The sequence below is a fragment of the Prionailurus viverrinus genome, chromosome X (assembly GCF_022837055.1).
Source record: "Prionailurus viverrinus isolate Anna chromosome X, UM_Priviv_1.0, whole genome shotgun sequence".
In the NCBI taxonomy this organism is placed as follows: Eukaryota; Metazoa; Chordata; class Mammalia; order Carnivora; family Felidae; genus Prionailurus; species Prionailurus viverrinus.
Window position 1 is genome coordinate 9,860,634 of NC_062579.1, and position 23,057 is coordinate 9,883,690.

The following is a 23,057-nucleotide window of genomic DNA, read 5'->3' on the forward strand; positions in this document are numbered from 1 at the left end:
CAACAATTAGAGTCTAAATCTGTAGTATGCAACTTTGTAAAATGATGACAAAGAGAATCAGGTGTGCTGGCCCCAGAAGGAAACATAAAAGCTTTCTTCAAGGATGATTCTCAAAAAACAATAGCTAAGGGGTGTCTGCGTGGCTTAGTCGGTTAAGCGTCTGACTTTAGCTCAGGTCATGATCTCACGGTTTGTGAGTTTGAGCCCTGTGTTGGGCTCTGTGCTGACAGCTCAGAGCCTGGAGCCTGCTTCGGATTCTGTGTCTCCCTCTCTTTCTGCCCCTCCCCCACTCGCACTGTCTCTCTCTCTCTCTCAAAAACAATAAATAAACATTAAAAAAAATTTTTTTAGGGGCGCCCGAGTGGCTCAGTCGGTTGGGCATCTGACTTCGGTTCGGGTCATGATCTCGTGGTTCGTGAATTCAAGCCCCGCGTCAGGCTCTGTGCTGACAAGAGCCTGAAGCCTGCTTCAGATTCTGTGTCTCCCTCTCTCTGACCCTCCCCACTTGCACTCCGACTCTCTCTCTCAAAAATAAACAAACATTAAAAAATTTAAAAAAAAATTTTTTAAGCAATAGCTAAAAAACAGACAAAATGAAAAAGAAGGGTTAAGAAGGCTCTTCTCAAGGTCAAATTGGGCTTATATGTTAATGATGTTCAAAGGCAGTTCAATTACATTAAAAAAATAGATTTACCCCTTCTCCTTTTCTGTGATGATAATTTATTTTTTAAAAAAGAGCAGAGGCAAAACATGCATACACATGACCATTTGGAAATTTTCCTGTGGTTAAGGTTAATAGTCTTAAAAAAAAAAAAAGGCTATTTTTTGCCTTTCCTGTTGCTAGAACAGCAGAATCTAGTGAAAGTGCTAGACCAGCACTCTCCAATAAAAATTAAAATATTTAAAATTTGGTTTTTTAATTTTTATTTTTGAGAGAGAGGGTGCAAGCGAGGGATGAAGCAGAAAGAGCTAGAGAGAGAGAGAAAGAGAAGCAGGGCTCACCCGAAGAGGAGGGGCTCACATTTTTACCTAAAGTGGGGCTCGAGCTCACCCGAAGCAGGGCTCGAGCTCACAAACCGTGAATCATGACCTGAGCCGAAGTCAGATGCTTAACCAACTGAGCCACCCAGGCGCCCAATGTTTTAACGTTTTTAGCTGCCACATTCAAAAGAGCAAAAGTAAACAGGAGAAATTAATTTCAACATTATATTTTATGTAGTCCAATATATCCAAAATGTTATTTCATAGCTGAAAAGGCTCTAAAGAAACACAAGGAAAGAATGGGGCACAGGTGTATCAAAATCTCAAAGAGCAGTCGAGCTGAAGTTAGAACTCACTATGATCCACCACAAAGGCTTGTGGCCATGCAGCAGCCAGGTCCCTACCACAGACCTGGAGCTGGCAGAGGCTATCATGGCATTGGCAGGGGAGCTGGCTGTAAACAGATGAGGTGAGGGGCTTACGGTGGACGCTGCGGAGGCTATGATGATTATAATGGCCATAATGATGGGGGCAGTTGGGTGGCTCAGGTCATGGTCTCGAGGTCCGTGGATTTGAGCCCCACGTCAGGTTCTGTGCTGATAGGTCAGAGCTTGGAGCCTGCTTCGGATTCTGTGTCTCCCTCTCTCTCTGTCCCTCCCCTGCTTGTGCTCTCTCTCTCTCACTCTCAAAAGTAAATAAACATAAAAATTTTTTTTTTTAAATAATGGCTATAATGATGGCTATGGATTTGGGTCAGACGGATTTGGAAGAGACCTCAATTATTGTTTTTCAGGAATGTCTGATCAGAGATAATGGAGGGGTGGCTCTACTTTCCAGAGCACAACGGGACATTGTGTACACATGCGGGGATTATCTTACACAGCTACTGAGAACGACATTTATGATTGTTTTTCACCACTCAACCCTGTGAGAGTACATACTGAAGCTGGTTCTGATGGCAGAGTCGCTGGTGAAGCAGGTGTCGAGTTTGCAACTCGTGAAGATGCTGTGGCAGCTACGTCAAAAGACAAAGCAAATACGCAACACAGATATGTAGAACTCTTCTTGAATTCTACAGCGGAAGCAAGCGGTGGGGGCTTATGGTAGCCAAACGACGGGAGGCATGGGCTTGTCAAACCAGTCCAGTTATGGTGGCCTGGCCAGTCAGTGGCTGAGTGGTGGTTGTGGAGGTGGCCATGGTGGCCACAGAAACATGAGTGGATATGACCAAGTTTTACTGGAAAATTCCAGTGATTTCCAATCAAGCATTGCATAGGCAGCCAAGCAGCAGCGAATAGCAGCTACTACCGAAGTGGAAGCTGTGCATCTCTGGGAGTGAACAAAATGGGAGGGATGTGTAGCATGTCCAGTATAAGTGATGGAGGGGGAAAGTAATTGATCCTGATCACTGACTCGTGGTCAACATTTTTCTTTTTGTTTTTAATGTTTATTTATTTTTGAGAGACCGAGAGCGTGAGCAGTGGAGGGGCAGAGAGAGAGAGGGGGACAGAGGACCCGAAGCGGGCTTCTTGGGCTGACAGCAGTGAGCCTGATGCAGGGCTTGAATCCACAAGCCATGAGATCATGACCTGAGCTGAAATCAGACGCTTAGCTGACTGAGCCACCTAGGCGCCCTGAGAGAGAGAGAATCTTAAGCAGGCTCCATGCTCAGCATGGAGCCCGAGGTAGGGTTCGATCCCACAACCCTAGGATCATGACCCAAGCCAAAATCAAGAGACAAACACTCAACCAACTGACTCATAGGCACCCTCAAGTTATTAGGTATTTTACATTCTTCTTTTTATGCTGTCTTTGAAGCTCAGTGTGTATTTAAAACTCACAGCACATCTCAATTAGGATGGGCCACATTTCACGTGCTGAACAGCCTCACGGGGCAAGCAGCTACCATATTGGAGACAACGAGGTTAACCTGCATAAACCAGAGGTGTGAGGACTTGTCCTACCTTCTTCCAGGCTTGAATGAAATCATCCTTGGGCTGAACTTTAAGATACTGAAATTGCTAAATGGTATCTTCAAGCTGACATTAATAAGTAGTTTTTTAAAAGTCAAAAGTCATGCACGTGGTTAAAAATTGTAGGGGCCTGGGGTGCATGGCTGGCTCAGTCAGTAGAGCATGCAACTCTTGATCTAGAGGTTGTGACTTCAAGCCCCATGTTGGTCAAAGAGATTACTTAAAAAAAATTGTAGGGGCCAAAGGCAGGCCACCCCAAGATGGGCCACTCTGACATAAAGATTATTTTAAGTTAAAAGCAATCAAGACCCAGCAGATTCAGAAAAAGCTCTTTACCTACCCTACAACTACCTAAGTAGAACTGTGATAGAGGACCTGCTCCAGGAAGAGAGCTATCACCATAGATAACTATATCCTGATACCAACTATGGTAGACAGGGAGGAACTCAGCAAAGTCTGATCAAATTCCTCTCTGTGTCTCGCTGTTTCTGAGTGTAACAAATGTAAACATTTGTTAACCCAGCATTTTCTCTTTTCCATCTTCTTGAAGGTTACATTCCTTCCCTTTGCAGACCCAGACACCTACCCACTTCTCCTCAGTTCAGGATGACATATATACTTCATTGTGTCGGACTCCCCTTGGAATTGCCATGTCTATGCGGATTGCCCACGTGTACGCTATTAAATTTGGTTTTCTTCTGTCTCATGCCAATTTGATTCTTAGTTCAGCCACAAGGACCTCGAAGGGAACAGGAATTCTTGTGCCCCAACAAAATCAAATTGTTCGAAAGAGCACACAATAAAAAGCAGGAGTCCTGTGCCCCACCTCTTCCTCTCCCAAATCCAGATTCTCCAAGGCAAGCGCTTTAACTCCTTCGTTCACGATTTCTTCTGCTGGTTTCTTCCACATCTCTAAACACCATCTCGCTTGACTCTTTCTCAACTTGCCCATTCCAGACACCTTCTATAAAAACACAAATCGACTTCCTCCTGTGACGGATGAGGCCGAAGCTCTCTGCCGCCCCATCCCCAGGCGGCAATCTCAATCGTTACTTCTATTGGCTACTTTCCTAACCTGAGACACTTTTGCGTCTTTTTTTTTTTTTTTTTTTTTGCCAACCACTACCAGTTATCTGCAGCTGCCTCACAATGGAAAATGAGGTTCTTATCTCCCTCTCTCCCTCCCTCCCTCTCCAGCACCCGCCACGTCTGCACCTCACAAATCCTCTTTTCAAAGCTGATGACATTTACATCCCTGCTTTGAAGCCTTCTCTGATACATCTTGGGGATCGATTCTAAAACCTGAAAATTCATATAACAGACTGCGTAAGTCTCCTTCACTGAAGAGTCACGCTATGTCCCAGTTCTCATATCAGATGCTATTCTTCCTGGAGCTTTTATCTGCCTTTCCCTTGTCTTACACTCTCCCTTTATCATTGCCTCAATCTGTTTGCAAACTATTCACTGTATTAGATATGAAATATGTTTTGGGGCACCTGGATGGCTCAGTCAGTTACGTGTCTGACTTCAGCTCAGGTCATGATCTCATAGTTCGTGGGTTCGAGCCCCACATCAGGCTCTGTGCTGACAGCTTGGAGCCTGCTTCGGATTCTGTGTCTCCTGTCCCTGTCCCTCCTCTGCTCATGCTCTGTCTCATTCTGTCTTTCAAAAATAAATAAATGTAAATTTAAAAAAATTAAAAAAAAAAAAAGAAATACGTTTTAAGAGAAGCCAGCCTAGTTATGCAGGTATGTTCAGTTTATACAACTTCATCAAGCTATATTCCTATGATATGTGCACTTTCCTGTGTCTGTGTCTGATACTCCAATTTTAAAAAAATTCTAAAGAAAGCACCCTCTCTTTTCCTCATCAGTTGTGAAGGAAGAAATAGCAAGGGAGAGAAACTTTTGCATAGCACACTTATGCATTTATATGAAGTTTAACATACTTAATAGTATACTACTACGGTAGTATGATCTATGGTTAATAAATGATAGCACAGCACATTTATGTTAAGTTTATCAGCTCTGTTAACAAAATGTGAACGCCTGACATGCCAAGTGTTTTATATAATTGCACTTAATCCTCCCAACAACCCTGTTAATATCATCTGGTTTGTATTACAATATTACATAATTATCATGTTATAACTGAGTACATTGAAGCTTTGAGAAATAATTTGCCAAAAGTCACACAGGCATCTTAATAGTGGCCAGTAATTTTTGAGTACGTACTATAGATCTGACACCATTCTAACTACTAAGTGTCGTATTTAAGCCTCAAAACATTATCCCCATTTAGCAGATGAGTAAACTGAGGCACACAGAAGCACACTTGTCCAAGGTCATCCAGCTGGTAAGTGGCGCCGCTTGGCTATGAACCCAAGCCACCTGGGTCCAGATTCTTAACCACTGAGCTATATACTACTTGGAAGTCACAACAGAAATCTGAATTTGTGCAGGCGGTCCATAGGAACTAAATGGTTCTTTATTCTGCTGTCCTGCCTAGCAATTGGGTCAACTGACGTTTAGAGAAGGAGTACATGCACGTTCCCATTCATTGAGAGGAAGGGAAACAGTAAACAAATAATACGTTTCAAATACTGTGTTCTTTCTTTAAGCAGCTAATACTCACTTCTCACTTCCAGATCGCCACCACCATCAGATTTCCCTAACTCCGTCTCTCTCTACTTCCAGAGCACTTTGTAAATACAGATGACCTTTGAACAACATGGGTTTGGATGGTGTGGGTTCACTGATACATGGCTTTTTAAAATAAATACAGCAGAGTACTGTAAACATATTTTCTCTTCCTTGTGATTTTCTTAATAACATTTTCTTCTCTCTAGCTTACTTTATTATAAGAACATAGTACATAATACATATACGAAGTATGCATTAAATGACTGTGTATGTTATTGGTAAGGCTTCTGGTCAACAGTAGACTGTTAGTGGTTAAGTTTGGGGGAAGTCAAAGTTACACATGGATATACAGGGATATTTTCAACTGGGGGTGAGGGGAGAAGTCAGCGACCTTAATCCCCAAGTTGTTCAAGAGTCGACGGTACTCAAAAAGCACTCACCAGAATGCATCATGCAACGGATTTCCCTCCACATGCAGGTGGCTGCGCACCGATCCCAAGAGTACTCACCGTGTTTAGTGCTCATCTTGCCCACTGATCTGGGACCACCAGGGCAGGGACCATCCATGTCATTCCCTGCTGTAATCCCACCTCCTAGCACAGTGTCTAGCACATGGGAGGCCGTCTATACATATGTGCTGAATGAATGAAGGCTAGATGCTTAAAAACCCAGCAGGATATAAGTTTACAAAACAAAAATTTCTATGCTTGCCTCAATAACGCATATTTGGGGCTCTTCCTTATGACCATCCACAGGCACCATAGCTTGATTCATAACCCACTCCTGGACAGCATCAGTAATGTGAGGGACAACTGTAGAAAGAAGGAATAATTAGCACAAAAGCTTATTTCATGGTTATCAAGGAGAAAGGAACGTATTTGTGTCTTTAGACCTCCCAAATAACCTGAAAGCCACTTGGCAAATGAGACAAATTACATTTCTCATGTTATTATCCATCTCACTGAAATGAATATTATAGGCACAATATAGATTTAATCACTTAAATGTTATGTCATTTCTATTGAAACTGACCGACCACGGAGAACAAGAAACAGAAAAGAGAAATGCCATGTTTGATTCAACTAGAAACATCCATAATGTCAACTAAAACCTGCAGGGAGGGCTGTCAAGGGTACTGTATGCTGGACCCCACAGGGAAGAAAGACGCAGAGTGGTCCGGCCCCACAGCCCACCAGCCAGTGGGGACAGGTCTGCTCAGGGTGTAGATGAGATCTTCATGTTGACCAGGGGCCTGTGGCTGCTCACGTCAGGTGAAGAGGCCAAAAGGTGACGGCCCAGCAAGGATTTGAGGCCCAGAGGTCCCTTAGGTGGTGAGCAGGCCTGCAGCTAGTGATCTCTGCTGAAGAGACAGAAAGGCGACATCCTCTCGGGTACAGCCAACTAACTTAATGGGCTACACAAAGCAGGAACGTCGCCCTCTGGGAAGCTGAGGCAAGGAAGGATCTGCTGCCTGCTCTACCTCACACCTGCTGCTCCCTCGAGATGGCAGGAAGTCGTCACCAACCGGTACATCTGGAACAACCCACATACATGCAGCAACGCTCCCTCCCATGGGTCCTCCCAAGATCTACACTCAGGGGGAAAACTTAGAAACCACAAGCGTAGCTGACACCTAAGCCACACCATCCAGTTTCAGTAATAACACGGCTGATCTTTTGATGTCCATCCATCCAACCCCCATGTCTACTTCTCAGCTGGTTCCAACGTGTAAGTGATTTAAAGGAGATAGGGAACTATCACCTTTACTCTACCATGGGGGAACGTATGAGTACTAGAGTTGGTGGGGATGGGAGGGAGAGAAGGGAGGACAGGGTGTCTCTCTTAAGACAAAAGAGAATCCTACCACTCAGGAAAAGGCTTGGTGAAAAAAGGGTCAGACCATACTACCAGCCACTCCAACCAGCCATTGAACTCCAGTTCAATCCCCCAGTGCATCCCCAACGCTGTCCTTCAAAGTGGAGTAAGTATGATCCATGCAAAGATACAAGAACAAAGGAGACAGACAAAATTAAAAAAAAAACAAAAAAATCTGCATCTCAATCAGGTAAAAGTGATGAATATGGTTCTCCATGGATTTTATACATAAAAGCTAAAGACAGATATATGGACTAGGAAAAACAATGACATTAGTAATAAACAAAAAGACTGATGAAAATACAATCAAGAACATGGAGGGTGAAGTAGACACCTCTGAATAAAACAAAGAGGAAAAGAAAGCAGAGATATGAAAAGGATTGGAACTTGTAGAGTTCAGGGACCTTCTCATCTTCACATCTACTTTGAGCAGGTGCTCAGCACACAGGTCTCGCTAACCTTTATGGAAAAGAATACCTTGTACTGTTTTCCCCAGGTAATCACCACGCCTCTCTTTATTGATCACATGCTGATATATCTTCCCAGTGGTGATGTTGTTGTCTCTATAAAGGTTAATATCCAAGAACCGTTCATAATTTCCAAGGTCTAAATCAACTTCTCCACCATCATTTAAGACAAATACCTCACCTAAGATAAAAAAAAAAAAAAAGGCAATGTAAATATTACAAATTTGCTTTCGGGGCGGCGGGCTGGCTCAGTTGGTGGAACGTGCGACTCTTGATCTCAGGGTGGTGAGTTCGAGCCCCACATTAGGTAAATAGCAATTTACTTCAAAGCATGAGTGTCCTGGATTCTGGAATTGGCACAAGAACGTTTTAATTCCCATCTCAGGAATCTTAAGCCACAATTAAACAGACAATACATGGAAAGCAGGGCCCCAGCAGGCCAACAGGGCAACTTAGTTAAAGTGAGGCAAAAAAGCCAGTGTGTGCAACCAGCCACCTGCACAACGGCACCTGAAAAAGGACAGAGATAAAGACTTAATCACACAAGGATGATTGTGCTAACTATTGCGCATGTCTCCAGGTCTCTGCTGTTGCTTGAGGGCACTGATTGGGAGTCCAGTGTTCAAAAGCCACCTTGTAAGAATTGAACCTCTCCCTGATCAAGGAAATTATATCATTTACTCCGATTTCAAGATGTTCACACCAAAAAAAGAAGGTTGGTTAGCTTATAAACAGAATCAGAAACCTTTTTTTTTTTTAAGTTTATTTAATTTGAGAGAGAGAGATAGTGCACAAGCAGAGGAATAGCAGAGAGAGAAAAAAGAATCCCAAGCAGGCTCTGCACTGAAAGTGCAGAGCCGTATGCGGGGCTCGAACTCACGAACTGTGAGCTCATGACCTGAGCCGAAGTCAAGGGTCGGATGCTTAACCGACTGAGCCACCCAGGCACTCCTCAGAAACCTTTTATACCTTCATTCATGTCTACCTTAGAAAGTACCTACGTGAGGTCAGGAAGATCTCTAGCTTAAAGAACAAAAGACCAAATTAATGAAATAGCACTATTTTCACATTCCCCAAATTTCATTTCCACTCCAAATTCCACTGTCTCATGTTAATGAGGAATCACCAATCTATAGGAGTCTTTTTACTTTGATCATCTTAACTTCTGACACATAAGGGAAGATCTCTGAAATCTCTTTAGTTGATTCAGGCCAAACCCAGTTGAATTTTTAAAGTCCTGAAATTTTAAATTCCTAAAAATTTAAAAGTACATACGCATTATATTTCTAGGAGAGAAAGAGAAAATGTGAATGACAAGTCTTTAAAACAGGTTCTGGGGAGCCTGGGTGGCTCAGTTGGTTGAGCATCCAACTCCGGCTCAGGTCATGATCTCACAGTTGGTGAGTTCAAGCCCTGAGTCTGGCTCTGTGCTGACAGCTCAGAGCCTGGAGCCTGCTTCGGATTCTGTGTCTCCCTCTCTTTCTGCCTCTCCCCAGCTTGTGCTCTGTCTGTGTCTCTCTCAAAAATAAACAAAAAATAATAATTTAAAAATAAATAAACAAAACAGGTTCTTAGATTTAGTGTAGTTATAATAAAAATTCCAACATATTTTTTCAACTTAAGGGTGACCCTAAAGTTAATTTGCTAGAAAAACAGGTGATTACCAAAACAAAGCACACAAAAAATAATAAAAAGCCCTTGTAATGAATAACAGTGAGTAAAGGAAGATCGAAATACATATGCATACCTATATTCCAATATATATAAAGATGGAATAAGATAACATCCACAAATGTACAGAATCAAAATATCCAAAAGATCCCTACTACATAAAAGAATTTAATATAGGACCTGAAAATAATAATAATAAAAAACCTAAGAGCAGCATCACAAAATCAAAGTAAATAAACCACTCAGAAATAAACTTCAAAGAAACATAGGGTCTATATTTAGGAAACTTAAAAACCTTACTTCAGAGACAAATAAAGAAGGCATAAAAATAAGGAAAGCTGCTTCTAAAGCTCCTGAATGGGTCAGTCAATATTTTCGGTGTTCAATTCTTCCCCAAATTAATGCATAAATTTAAGGAACTTTTTGTCAAAAACTCCGACGCCACTTCTTGTAAAGTTGAACACAGTGGTTCCTAAGTTAATTCTGTATACAACAAACATTTTGGAGTTCAGAAAAAAAAACAAAGGAAGAAGAAAGGAATATGGAGAGCTCTGACCTACTTGATAATAAAAAGCTGCAGCTATTAAAATGATAGGCAGGAATAAACACAGAAATCCGGAACAGAACAGAGGACAAAGATAGACCTAAGTAGAGACAAAAATGTAGTATATAATAAAAGGTGGCATTTCCAGGCAGCACAAAAGGGATGAAATCTTTGAGAAATGCCATTAGGAATAGTTGGCTAATCAAAACAAAAAAAAAAAGAAAAGAAAAAAGAAAAAAAATTATGTTACATCTTCATACATTCCAGATGTGTTATCAATGTTAAAGCAAAAGGAAATGAAACTATAAATATAGATCCATAAGAAAATATAGATGAGTATTTAAATATTCCTGTGGCAGAGAAGCCTAAAGTGACATCAAAGGCAGAAACCATAAAGGAAACAGTTGATATATTTAATCACATAAATGGCAAGTTGAAATTCATCAGTGACAGAGGTAATGTTAAAGCAAATTTCAAATAGAGTAAAACTATATATATATATATATGTATATATATGTGTGTGTGTATATATATATATAGGTTAATACACTTTACATAAAGTATTCTTGAAAATCATTTTTAAAAATCCAAAGGAAAATTGGCATAGCACATGGCATTAGCCAATTTTGCTGCACACCAAACAACCCTAAAATTTTAGTGACTTACAAAATGCTTATTGATTTCTCCCTTGAGTTACATGGGGGCTGTGGGGCAGTTGTGCGTCTACTCCGTCTCATTCCAGGACCCAGACCTACACGGGGCAGGCAATTCTCAGGGAGGAGAGCAGAAGCACCAAAGAGACAGAGCCAGATCATGCCACGGTACCGAAAATTTCTGCTTCAACAAGGCAGATGTCACATTCACTAATGTCTCCTAGGGAAAACTCTCTCGGGTTTACCCAGGACTAATAGGGTTCCCAGGGTTTGGACTTTCAGTTTCAAAACCACGAAAATTCCAAACAGACCTGGACGATTGAACCACCGTACATGACCAAAGTCCAAAGTCAACGGGACAAGGAAATTTACTCCACAGAAGGAAGTTGTGTAATGGTTTCAAACAAAAATATAATCTACCATTGACTTCAATAAGTCATTCCACAGACAAAATGAAAATCAAAGAAATCCAAATTAGAACAATGAGATACTTTTAGTTTTGTTTTGTGTTTTGGTTTTCTCTCCGGTTAGTAAAGTTTAAAAAGAATAATATTCAGCAGGGATATAAAAATACAGGTCTTCTTATGCAGTTGATGTGTATATAAATTGGTGCAGATACACAGCCTTTATCAGAAAATTCTTGGAAACAAGATGGAAGTTGAAATTTGAAGTTTTTCAGATTATGGAAAGGTACTATAGAAAACTCTCCATATATTAGAAAGCACTTCAAATGCAAACACATTCCAAGTGAAATAAAGAATCAAACACATTCCAGGGGCACCTGGATGGCTCAGCCGGTTAAGCATCTGACCCTTGATTTCAGGTCAGGTCATGATCTTACAGTTCATGAGTTCGAGCCCTGCATCAGGCTCTGTGCTAACAGCGTGGAACCTGCTTGTGATTCATTCTCTCTCTCTTTCTCTCTCAAAATAAATAAATAAACCTTATTTTTTTAAAAAAAGAATCTAAACATATTCCAAGTAGAATAAAGACTAGAAATAGCCACACCTTTATGAAGATTTTTCAATTTTCAAAACTTTTGAAAAAAGACTATAAATAACCACAAACTTATGAAGAATTCTAAGAACTTTTTTGATTTTAGAGTTATAGATAAGGGATCATGAGCCTAAAAACCTTTGGTAATATACATCATATGCCAAAAGCCTGAAAAGCATATGTGACATCAAAAATTCTGCACACAGGGGCACCTGGGTGGCGCAGTTGGTTAAGCGTCCGACTTCAGCCAGGTCACGATCTCGCGGTCCGGGAGTTTGAGCCCCGCGTCAGGCTCTGGGCTGACGGCTCAGAGCCTGGAGCCTGTTTCCGATTCTGTGTTTCCCTCTCTCTCTGCCCCTCCCCCGTCCATGCTCTGTCTCTCTCTGTCCCAAAAATAAATAAAAAAACGTTGGAAAAAAAAATTAAAAAAAAAAATTCTGCACACAGGCATTTATGTTTAAAAAAATAAGACTTCAAGATTTCCATCACAGTATTATTTATAATATCGATACACTGGAAATTATTTCCTATTATTGTACAGATTGTGTACAGCCTTTAAGAGTATAAAATATATATAAACGTCCACATTACACTGTTGTAAAAATTAGATTAAAAACTAGTGTGACTATAAGATCCAATTCATTTAAAGTTCAAAAAAAAGCAAAAGTAATGTCTGGAGTTAATCTTTACGATGTGTCAAAAAGTTTAGAGAACATTGATTAAGGAAGCATTTTCCTAATTGTTGAAAAATAACTCTGTTAATGCTCATCTATCCCTACTAGTAGGTTATGCAGCACGCAGTGTATTATGTAGTACATAATAAAAATAAGATGAAAAAGTAAAAAAAGAATAAAGCTAAAAAGAATAAGCAAAAGTAATCTATGGTGTTAGAAGACAGGATAGCAGTCACCTTGGTGGTTTCTGGTGGGGAAAGATGGAAGGGGCAAAGAGGGGTTTCTGTTTCTTGATCTGGGGGCCAGCTACACAGTATGTTCATCTTATCAAGTGGTACACTTACGATCTATGCACTTTCCTGCTCGCATGTGAAAAGTTTAAAAAGAAAGTATCTAGAGGCTCCTGGGTGGCTCAGTCGGTTAAGCAGCCGACTTTGGCCCAGGTCATGATCTCCCAGTTTGTGAGTTTGAGCCCCACATAGGGCTCTCTGCTGTCAGCACAGAGCCCACTTTGGATCCCCTGTCGCCCTCTCTGCCCCTCCCCTGCTCGTGTGCACTATCTCCCAAAAATAAATAAATAGTAAAAAAAAAGAAAGTATGTAAGTGCTAATATCTTTTAAAAAGTAATTGGCATATACACTCAAATGTCGACATTACTAATAGTTGCCCCAAGTGGTGGGAAATGGATGATTTTTATTTTCTTCATGACAGTCTATATTGTCAATATAACTGTCAATATGATCTATATTGTCTGACTTCTCTTAACAATGAAACAACTCTCATACCGTGCTCATAAGGTGAAAAAGTGCCTGCATCGATGTTAATATAAGGGTCAATTTTGATGGCAGTGACTCGGAGTCCACATGATTTGAGAATCGTTCCAATGCTGCTCGCGATGATCCCTTTACCAATGCCTGAGATGACCCCTCCAGTGACCAGAATGTACTTCATTGGGAGATGAGTGGCTAGGTGCCAGCACCCAGATATAATCTGAAAGATAATAAAATTAAGGGTCAGGGAAGAGAAACATATTCTCAAACCAGTGAAGCAGGAGGGGGTTAAACCAGAATTTCAAAAGCAGACAGCATTTTTCCATATAAAGTAAATTTTTGAAACAAAATCTTATTTTCTCGGTTTTCCATTTTCGTCGATATGCAGGAAGCTGTGGAAACTTTCTGCAAGCAAAGTGGCTGGCTCCATTGCCCTGATTTTCCATTTACCCCAACTCTGTCACGTGAAAAACTCTTGCTTTTCATCACGAGAGACCAAATTTTCATGGAATTCAGAGGCATGGTAAAATTTTTGCTTAAGGTTTATTTATTTTTCAGAGAGAGAGAGAGAGGGAGTGGGAGTGGGAGGGGGAGGGGAAAGCAAAGCGAGGGAGACACAGAATCCAAAGCAGGTTCCAGGCCTTGAGCTGTCAGCACACAGCCTGACGCAGGGCTCAAGCTCATGAACCACGAGATCATGACCTGAGCCGAAGTCGGACAATTAACCAACTGAGCCACCCACCTGCCCCAGAAGAGACAAGGACCTATAATCAAACTGATCTGTACTGATTGTATCTGGGCAAGTTACTAATCCCCTCTGTGCCTGTTTCTTTATCTGTGAAATAGGATAAAAGATACCAGTCCCAGGGCGCCCGAGTGGCTCAGTCAGTTAAGCATCCAATTCTTGGCTTCAGCTCAAGTCATGATCTCATGTTTTCGTGAGATCGAGCCCCACATCAGGCTCTGCACTGACAGCATGGAGGCTGCTTGGGATGCTCTCTCCCTCTCTCTCCACTCCCCCAACCCCACAAATAAATAAATAAACTTAAAAAAAAATAGCAGTTCCTTGGAGCATTATTCAGCACTAAAAAGGAATGAACTATCATGCCATGAAAATACATGGGGGAAACTGCCATGCATATTACCAAGCAAAAGAAGCCAATCTGAAAACGTTACATGCATCCTGTATGATTCCAACTATTTGACATTCTGGAAAGGGCAAAACTATGGAGACAATAAAAATATCAGTGATTGCAGAGTTTAGGGGGAGGGAAGGATGAATAAGCAGAGCACAGAGGATCTTTAGGGCAGTGAAACTGTTCTGTGTGATATTCTAATGGTGGATACACATCATTATGCATTTGTCCAAACCCACAGAATGTAAAACACCAAAAGCAAACGCCAATGTAGTCTAATGGACTTTGGATGATAATAATGTATCAATGTAGGTTCATCAGTTGTAACAAATGAACCACTCTGGTTCCAGATGTTGACAGTGGGGAAGGCTGTGCCTGTGGGGGCAGGGGATATATGAGAACTCAGTGCTTACCGCTCAGTTTTGCTATGAACCTAAAATTGCTCAAAAACACAAAGTCTGTTTTCTTAAAAAAATCAATATTCAAATAAACCAACATTTTCAAAAATCTCATAGGTGGTTGTGAGGATTGAATGAGCTATAGATTAGAGGTCAGCTGATGCTCATTCTGATTTTGTAATTTACTTTCAAAACAAACTATCATGATTTGAAGGTGTATAAGGTTATACCTCACTTCAGAGCTCTGAGTTCAATTTAAACTAGTCGACCATGGTCAAGGCAAGTAAACTGAAGCCATCCAAAATATACATGAAGCCATACAAAATACACTGAGCCCAGGTGGCTCAGTCGGTTAAGCATCTGACTCTTGATTTCGGCTCAGGTCATGATCTCACGGTTCGTGAGTTGAAGCCCTGCATCAGAGTCTGTGCTGATGGTGTGGAGCCTGCTTGGGATTCTCTCTCTCCCTCCCCCACTTCTCCTTCCCTGCCCCAAATAAATAAATAAACTTAAAAAAAGCATACAGATATAGGTATATAGATATACACATACATATAAGTATATACTTTTATACACATATGTCCCATCCCAAATGGCTTCCCTAAGTCCCTGGACCTACCTTTGTCTACACACTACAGGTGATCACATCCAGTGCCATTGTTCCCCTTCCCTAGCCAGCTGGCATTCCATTGACTGCAGCTAAATTTAGCATAAAAGATTCACAATCAGTCCAAACCCAGAATGGTCCTCCTGTGGATCCACAATACATCTGAATATTCGCCTCTTTCCACTCCCACTGGCCCAGGTGGTCATTATAAGGGTAATTTCTTCACAGCTCTCCCTTACCCACTCCTCTGTTGATTTCTTCTGTTTTGATAAGTGCCCCTCCTCTAAAGTCAGACAGCCTGGGTTCAAATGTTCACTCTGTTATTTACAACTCTGACCCTGGGCAACTTTTTCAGCTTTTCTAAACCTTGAATTTCCCTACCTGTGCAGTCCACAGACATAATAATAGTGCCCGCGGTATACGGGCATGTGGGCATTTACAAAGAGAGTGCCCAAGTGCTCAATGAAAGTTAGCCGTTAGCATTTTTCACAGCACTCTGCTCACCATTCAATCAGCTCACAAGTGTTTATTAAATGTCTATTATGCTTGACATGTTCCCAGGTCCTGGGGCTATGGGGATGAACAAAAAGGCAAGACCCCTGCCCTCTTGGACTTCACCTTTCCTATGGGATTAAGGGGCAAATTGAAGCCAGCGTGCGTTTTGTCAGTTGAGAGGAAAGAATGAATACTAGAGGTCATATCGCCCCGAGCCGCAGCTGGACTAGGAACAGCAATCCAAGGAACCCGTAGGATTGCAACTCCATTCCCTTACAAGACGTAATTACCAGGTGTACCTAATGAAATCTCCAACATAAACACAAAGTCAGAGGAAGGAGCACCCGAGCACCTGCTAGCATGATCTCATGGCATCCACCTTCTCAGGAGATCCCTGCCCCAAATCTTGCCCTTAAAATCCCTCACTTGCAAACCATTAGGGAGTTAGGAACTTTAGAGGATTAGCTCCCTGTTCTCCTAGGTAGCATCACACCAATAAATAGCCTATCTTCCTTTACTGCAAAAAGCTCAGTGTCAGTTTTTATTGGCTTGCTGGGCATGGGTTGAACAAAGTCTCATTTGGTTCCGGTACAAAATGAGCACTGCTGTAACTGTAACTTATACTTGCACTGTGACACTATTAAAATGACTTCCTGGGGTCCCTCTGTAGTTCAGGGCTCAGGTCATGGGCTGGTGGTTCCTGGGTTCCAGCCCCCTGTCGGGCTCTGTGCTGACAGCTTGGAGCCTGCTTCAGACTCTGTGTCTCCCTCTCTGTCTGCCCCTCCCCCGCTTGCGCTCTGTCTCTCTCTCTCAAAACTAAATAAACATTAAAATATTTTTAAATAAAAATAAAAATAAATGACTTCCTATTTGTGAAAGTTAGCAAAATCAAAAAAATGCCATTGAAAACAAGAGTGCATTCATGTGAAGTCTCATTATGTGGTTGTCAAAAAGCCTAAGAATTTTTCATAAAAAAATTCCCTTATATACAAGGATATAAAATCGAATACATGATCTCAATTATATTTTTTAATGAAAACTTATCAAAAGTACCTCAAAAAGCTAAATTTTAATACTTAGGTGGTTGGGCTGTAGGCAATTACTACTTTTTTATATTTTCAAAGGCACAAGATAACCTTTTTTAAGCACATCAGATATTTTACAATGTTCTTCTTGAAAATGTAACTTAATATCGAAGAGACACCTACTCCTTTCGACTTGTAAGCAAGGCAGTAAGTTTGAAGCAAAGTTTTAAAACTGTAAGAAAAATCAGGCTCTTTAGGCTACTTCCCTGAATCTATATGTTCTTCACCATTTGAAGACTAAAGTTTTCATTTACTTTTTTTTTTAATATGCAGTGAATGGAACTGTTTGTAAAACAGTTTGTAAAACAGGAGTGTGTAGAGCTGCTCTGTCTGCTGTCCAATAAAAACATTACAGGAACCACCGTGTAACTTTAAATTTAGTAGCAGTAGCCGATTTAAAAAGTAAAAAGAAATAGATGAAGTTAATTTAACAATATCTTACTCAACCCAATGTATCCAAAATAGTATCATTTTAACATATAATCAATATCAGAATTCATTAGTGAGGTATTTTACAACCCCTTTTTTTTTTTTGTACCAGTCTTCAAAATTTGGTACTTCGAGCACATCTCAATTCAGACTCGCCATATTTCCAATGCTCAAGAGCCACACGTGGCCAGTGGCTGCCACACTGGACAGTTGCAGGCCTTGAGCAATTAAAAATGTCAGAAGCACCAAGACACACCTTCTCAGTGACAGCCATTTAAAACGTATTAGTCACAAACAAGAGTACTTCCTGAATGATCCCATTTTATTAAGTTCTAAAGCAGGCAAAACTAAGCTATTATAGAAATCAGGCAGGTTGGGGGGGGTGGATTGACTGGAAAGGGGCACGAGGGAACTTTCTGGGGTGATGTAAATGGTTTACGTCAAAGTTGGGGTAGCGATCACACGGGTGTATAATTTGTCAAATCCCTGATCTGCACCCTTAAAATGGGTGCATTTCGTTGCATATAAATTACACATCAAATCCGTAAAAACTGCTGCAAAAAGAAAGCTATTTTGTAACAGCTGCGTACTTAGCCACAGTGCGCCCTTAGCAGCTATTCTGGGGAAAATGCTAGGGTCGTTGTTTAAGGAGTGCACCAGGCGGGGGAGGGGACAAAAAGGCCATTTCACTCCACGCGGGGCTTCACTTCCGCCAACGCCATCTCGGGGCTCTCCCGGCTCCCGAGGCCAGAGAGAAATGGGGCCCGGGGCGCAGCCTGCCCCTGCGCCCCCTTCCGAGGCCCGTGCCGGGAGAAGCGCACCCAGGGGACGCGACGCTCGGGAGGCCGGATCGCGGGGCCGCCGCACGCCAGGTTCCGACGGCACTGGGCGCGGGCAGGGGAGCCCCGGCCCCCGCCCGTCCGCCGTCCGCCGGCAGTCTGCGTGCGCGGGGTGCGCGGACGCGCCCGGCTGCCGGCCCCTCTCGGCTCGGCGCGGGCGCCATCGGCGAGCGGACAAAGGCGCCCGGCCCCACGTGCGCGCCGGGGCTGGGGGCTCGGAGGCCCTGGGGGTTCGGGGAAGGTCCGGGAGGGGGGTTACCTGCGGCGGTGGTGGTGGCGCCGGGAGGGTGGCCAGTAGGGACGGTGCGCTCCGCCCCGCGGCGGGCCCGCGCTCACCTGTAGGGCTGGGGAAGGGGCCGCCGCTAGGGGTGTCCCTTGTCGCCACCGGGTCCTTCCCGCTGCCCGCGCGGGCCTCGGGGTGCGCGGCGCCCTCCTCGCCCACCTTTCCCTCTCCTCCTGCTGCCGGCCCCGCTGACTCACGCTGGTGAGCTTGGGGTTTGCACCCGCGTTTGTGCAGTGTTCCAAAACAAGCACCTAAAAAGTGACTCCTCAGGCACAGACAGCTTCCCGCCACCCTCCGCCCTGGATGCACTTGGCCCCAGGCCTCGTTCAGCCCGGGGACTGCTCCTCCCCTCCGTGGCTCACTTAGCAGAGAGGCACTTCGGAAGCGCGGGTGAACGCCACGTTCCCGGCGAGCCCCTGCCTCTAGGCAAGGCGACACCCTGGCTTGGGTCCTCCCGTCCAGTTCTCACCACTGTGAAGAGCTTCACGCTGTCACAAACGTTTGTGGAACTCTTACTGCACTCCAGGAACTGCAGGAACGCTAAGAAGAGGACGCAAATAAAACTCGATTCCTGCCTTTGAGGGGCTTGCAGTCTGGAGGCAGCTCGACACGTCTATTGAAATCATTAAAGTTCCTTGGGGCGCCAGGCTGGGTGGAGCCTGCGACTCCGGATCTGGGGATTGTAGGTCCCAGCCCCGTGTTGCGTGTTGCGATTACTTAAGAATACAATTTTGGGGACTCCTGAGTGTCTCAGTGGTTAAGCGTGGGACTTCGGCTCAGGTCATGAACTCACGATCCTGAGTTCGAGCCCTGCACAAGGCTCTGGGCTGACTGCTCAGAGCCTGGAGCCTGGTTGGGGTTCTCAGTATCACTCTCTCTGCCCCACCCCCACTCGCCCTCTGTCTCTCTCTCTCAAAAATAATAAACATTTTTTAAAGTTTTAAATAAAATATTTAATAAAACAAATCAATAAAGTTCCTCAAACTGTACTAGTGAAGGGGAGAGGGGGCGAAGCTGGGTTGGGAAAGGACAATCAGGGCTTCCAGACTGTTTAATAAGAGTATTTGGAGGATTTCTGGCGCCTGAGTGGCTCAGTCGGTTGAGCTTCGGACTTGGGCTCAGGTCATGATCTCCAGGTCCATGGGTTCGAGCTCTGCATCAGGCTCTGTGCTGACAGCTCAGAGCCTGGATCCTGCTTTGGATTCTGTTTCCCTCTCTGTCTGCCCCTCCCCCACTTGTGCTCTCTCTCCCTCTCTCTCTCTCTCTCTCTCTCTCTCTCTCTCTCTCTCTCTCAAAAATAAACATAAAAAATATTTTTAAAAAAGTGTTTGGAGGCTGGCTGGGGCTGGGAGAGGACACACGTTTTTAAGGCAAAGGGAGGAACACAAACCGCTGAAGGAGAAAGGATCTAACTGGACAATAGAAGGGATGGGAATTGAGATAGAAGAGTTAGGAAAGTGGTGAAAATTGTGAATAACCAGCGAGAGTCACTAGAGTGCCAAGTGAGACAAGTGTCATTGAAGACCTAGAGGAGTCATAACCACTATTGCATAACGGTGGCCAGCTATGATTTTGCCAGCTATATAGGTAGATCTATAAATATGGATATTTATGATTAAAGCAGTTTGTAGGCTGAGTAGAGGGAAAAAGAGTGAGGCAGTTAAGGGCCTGAGAGAATCTGATTATGGTAATGCACTAAGAGTCTAGTCCATGCAGGGAAGGACTGACAGCAATGTGGAGCTGATAGACTAGGAGAAAGAAAAGAGAACTGAAGACAAAGGGACTATGGGAATAAGGGAGCTGGCACATTGTCACCAGAGTGTGGGGTTGGCATTGGAGACTTCAAAGGGTAAGTAATTCCAGGAGATGATACAGTTTAGGGTCTGACAGCTAAAATAGAGTCAAATGAGGTGGGCACCACTGAAATTGGACCTAGCACCCACCAGGCCAGTGCACGGGACAGTGAGGGCTTTGAACTTGGATGAGCCAATGGAGGCCAAGAAACCAAATCCTCAGCGAATGTGGATGAGTGATCCCAAAGCTAATAGATGACAGGACAGCAACAAGTATGGTTGGAGGGTTGCATGGCAAAAATTAGATGAGTTTCAAAGCAAAGGGGAGTTTCTCTCCACCAAGGATGACAGAGTAGTGTCAAGGAAGAAGCAGGAAGGAGCTAGGGACGGTGATGTCACCTTCTGGAAAAATAAACAGAGGCTCCACTCAGTAGGAACTGTATGGAAGCCCGAAGTCTTCATGAAAGCCAATAAATACATTTTTTGAAAAGGAGGAAACACCTTTGAAGGCTGGAGGCATGGAGAGGTTTGTTATGAAACAAGTCTCCCAGAGGATCCTGTGGAAAGAACATTTATGAAATGGGTTGACATCAATGGTGATACTTACCTGCCACATATGTAAGACTTCCTTCCACATTTCAATACTTCATTCCCTTTTTATAACCAGGACAATTACTATGATCCCCTTTCTATAATGAATAACCTGAGGCTTAGAGATGTGAAGTTTCCTGACCAAAAGTACATTAGTTAATATGAGTGGCAAAGTCACTGTAAAACATTTACCCCCAAAGCCAGATTCTTCACCACAAGATGTGGGGTCTTATCCTTATCTTAGTCTATTCATCTATGTAGCTAACAGATAAAAGATATTTTGTGAATACAAAGGGATTACTATGATAACTACTGTATTATTAATCCAAAATTGTGGGGTGGGGGGGAGTGGATCTAGCAGAAAAACAGATTTGATAAGAGGATTCAGATTGACTGATTTGGGTGGGACGAGAATATCCTCATTCAACAAGTGTTTATTAATGGCCTACTACCAGCATAGCAATAAGGATAAAAAAGAGATGATAAAGAAGTCTGCCATTAAGTAGATGGCTCATGCTCTTTTACAGTCTTTTTATTTTGAAGGATTCTACCTTTCAGAACAATTGTAAAACTGTCTGTTCCCTGGGAAACACAGCCTTCACTGTGGTTTTGGGTGCTCCTGGAGATAAAGCAAAAGTGGAATAGGCTGGGACCTACCTCTGCTTACTGAAAGCCCACCCCCGCCCCTGGCAGTATATTTTTGCAGGTGAAGAAACTTGAAGGGCAGAAAGGACAAATAACAAGTCAAGGTTATTCATTTAGTAGATGGTGAAGTTAGAATCTTCATTCCTGTAAGCTCCTGACTGAAATTCTAGGCTCATTTCTATCATACTTGAACCAAATCAAATATCCCTTCTCAATAAAGTGTTGACCACCTTCAGGTTCTCACTGACACAAATCCTAGAAAACACTGGTCCTAAGAGGTCTGACTCTAAAAACAGGCTGGAATGTCATTAATGCCACTGAATTGTACCTTTAAAAATAGTTAAAATGGCAGATTTTTTAATATATATTTTATTGCTATTTAAAAAATTAATAGAGTAATATACCAAAAACCATTGAATTGTATACTTTAAACACATTAATTACGTAGTATGTGAATTATATCTCAATAAAGCTGTTTGGGTTTATTAAGCTAAAGTCCTGGACCTGAATTGTAAATATACCTCAGGCTGGAAAACTGGAGAGCAGGGAAATCAGAATCATAATCTATCACAATGTGTCCCCAAGTATTCACACAAGTCACTGGAACTAAGTTACTCTTTTCAAAATGGTGGGAGGAGGAATCATGGGTGTCCTTTGCCAACGGATTGCTTGAGACTGTGCTTGTGAAATATGTTCATGAATTGTTTGGAGGGGTAGTTGTTTACTTGACTCGTTTTTTTGTTTATTTACATGTTATTATGGGAAAAAATAAAAGTATAGAGCAGCAGACATAAAGTATAACCACCAGCTTGGACAACTGCCAATCCCTGGACAGGCTTGTTTCACCTATATCCCTACCCATTTCCCCCCATCCTGTATTAATTTGAAGCAAATGCCAGACATCCTATCATTTCATTGGTAAATATCTCAGTACAACTCTCTAAAATATAAAAACTCCTTTAAATACACACAATACTACCACCATAATTTAAAGATTAACAATCCCTATGTCCATCAACACATAAATGGATAAACAAACAGTGGTATGGGGCACCTGGGTGGCTCAGTTAAGCATCTGACTCTTGATTTCTGCTCAGGTCATGATCTTATGGTTCATGGGTTGGAGCCCCACATCGGGCTCCATGCTGACAACACAGAGCCTGCTTGGGATTCTTTTTCTCTCTCTCCCTCTCTTTCTCAAAATAAATAAATAAATATTCAGCCTTTTTTAACACAGCCTTTTGTTAAGGCAGAATTTTAAGAAAATTCTGACACATGCCACAACATGAATGACCTCAAGGGCATTTGCTAACTGAAATAAGGCAGTCACAAAAAAGACAAATACGGTATAATTCTACTTACATGAAGTTCCTGGAGTAGTCACACTCATAAGAGACAAATAAATTGGTGAGTGCCAGGGGCTGGTGGGAGAAAGAATGGGGAGTTGTTTAATGCATTTTGCAACTCACAGAGGTCTGGAGATAGTTGCACAACAATGTGAATGCACTTA

General features: G+C 42.6%; 1 protein-coding gene and 1 pseudogene across 5 annotated transcripts in view; one reads left to right on the forward strand and one right to left on the reverse strand.

Moving 5' to 3' along the window:
- The window catches only part of CTPS2 (CTP synthase 2), a 105,078-nt gene that overhangs the window by 81,577 nt on the left and 444 nt on the right, over positions 1-23,057 (reverse strand). Inside the window, exons 2-5 of one of the 5 annotated variants that reach the window (XM_047843451.1) lie at positions 22,910-22,968; positions 13,262-13,466; positions 7,931-8,119; positions 6,308-6,408 (exon numbers count right to left, since the gene is read on the reverse strand). In XM_047843451.1, the coding sequence (XP_047699407.1) occupies positions 6,308-6,408; positions 7,931-8,119; positions 13,262-13,427 (456 nt within the window). In that variant the 5' untranslated portion in view covers positions 13,428-13,466; positions 22,910-22,968. Of the gene's footprint in view, positions 1-6,307; positions 6,409-7,930; positions 8,120-13,261; positions 13,467-18,494; positions 18,846-18,987; positions 19,123-22,909; positions 22,969-23,057 lie in introns of those variants that run through there. The other 4 variants (XM_047843453.1, XM_047843452.1, XM_047843450.1 and 1 more) reach the window with 4 other exon arrangements.
- LOC125157157 (heterogeneous nuclear ribonucleoprotein H-like) lies at positions 1,249-2,257 on the forward strand (annotated as a pseudogene).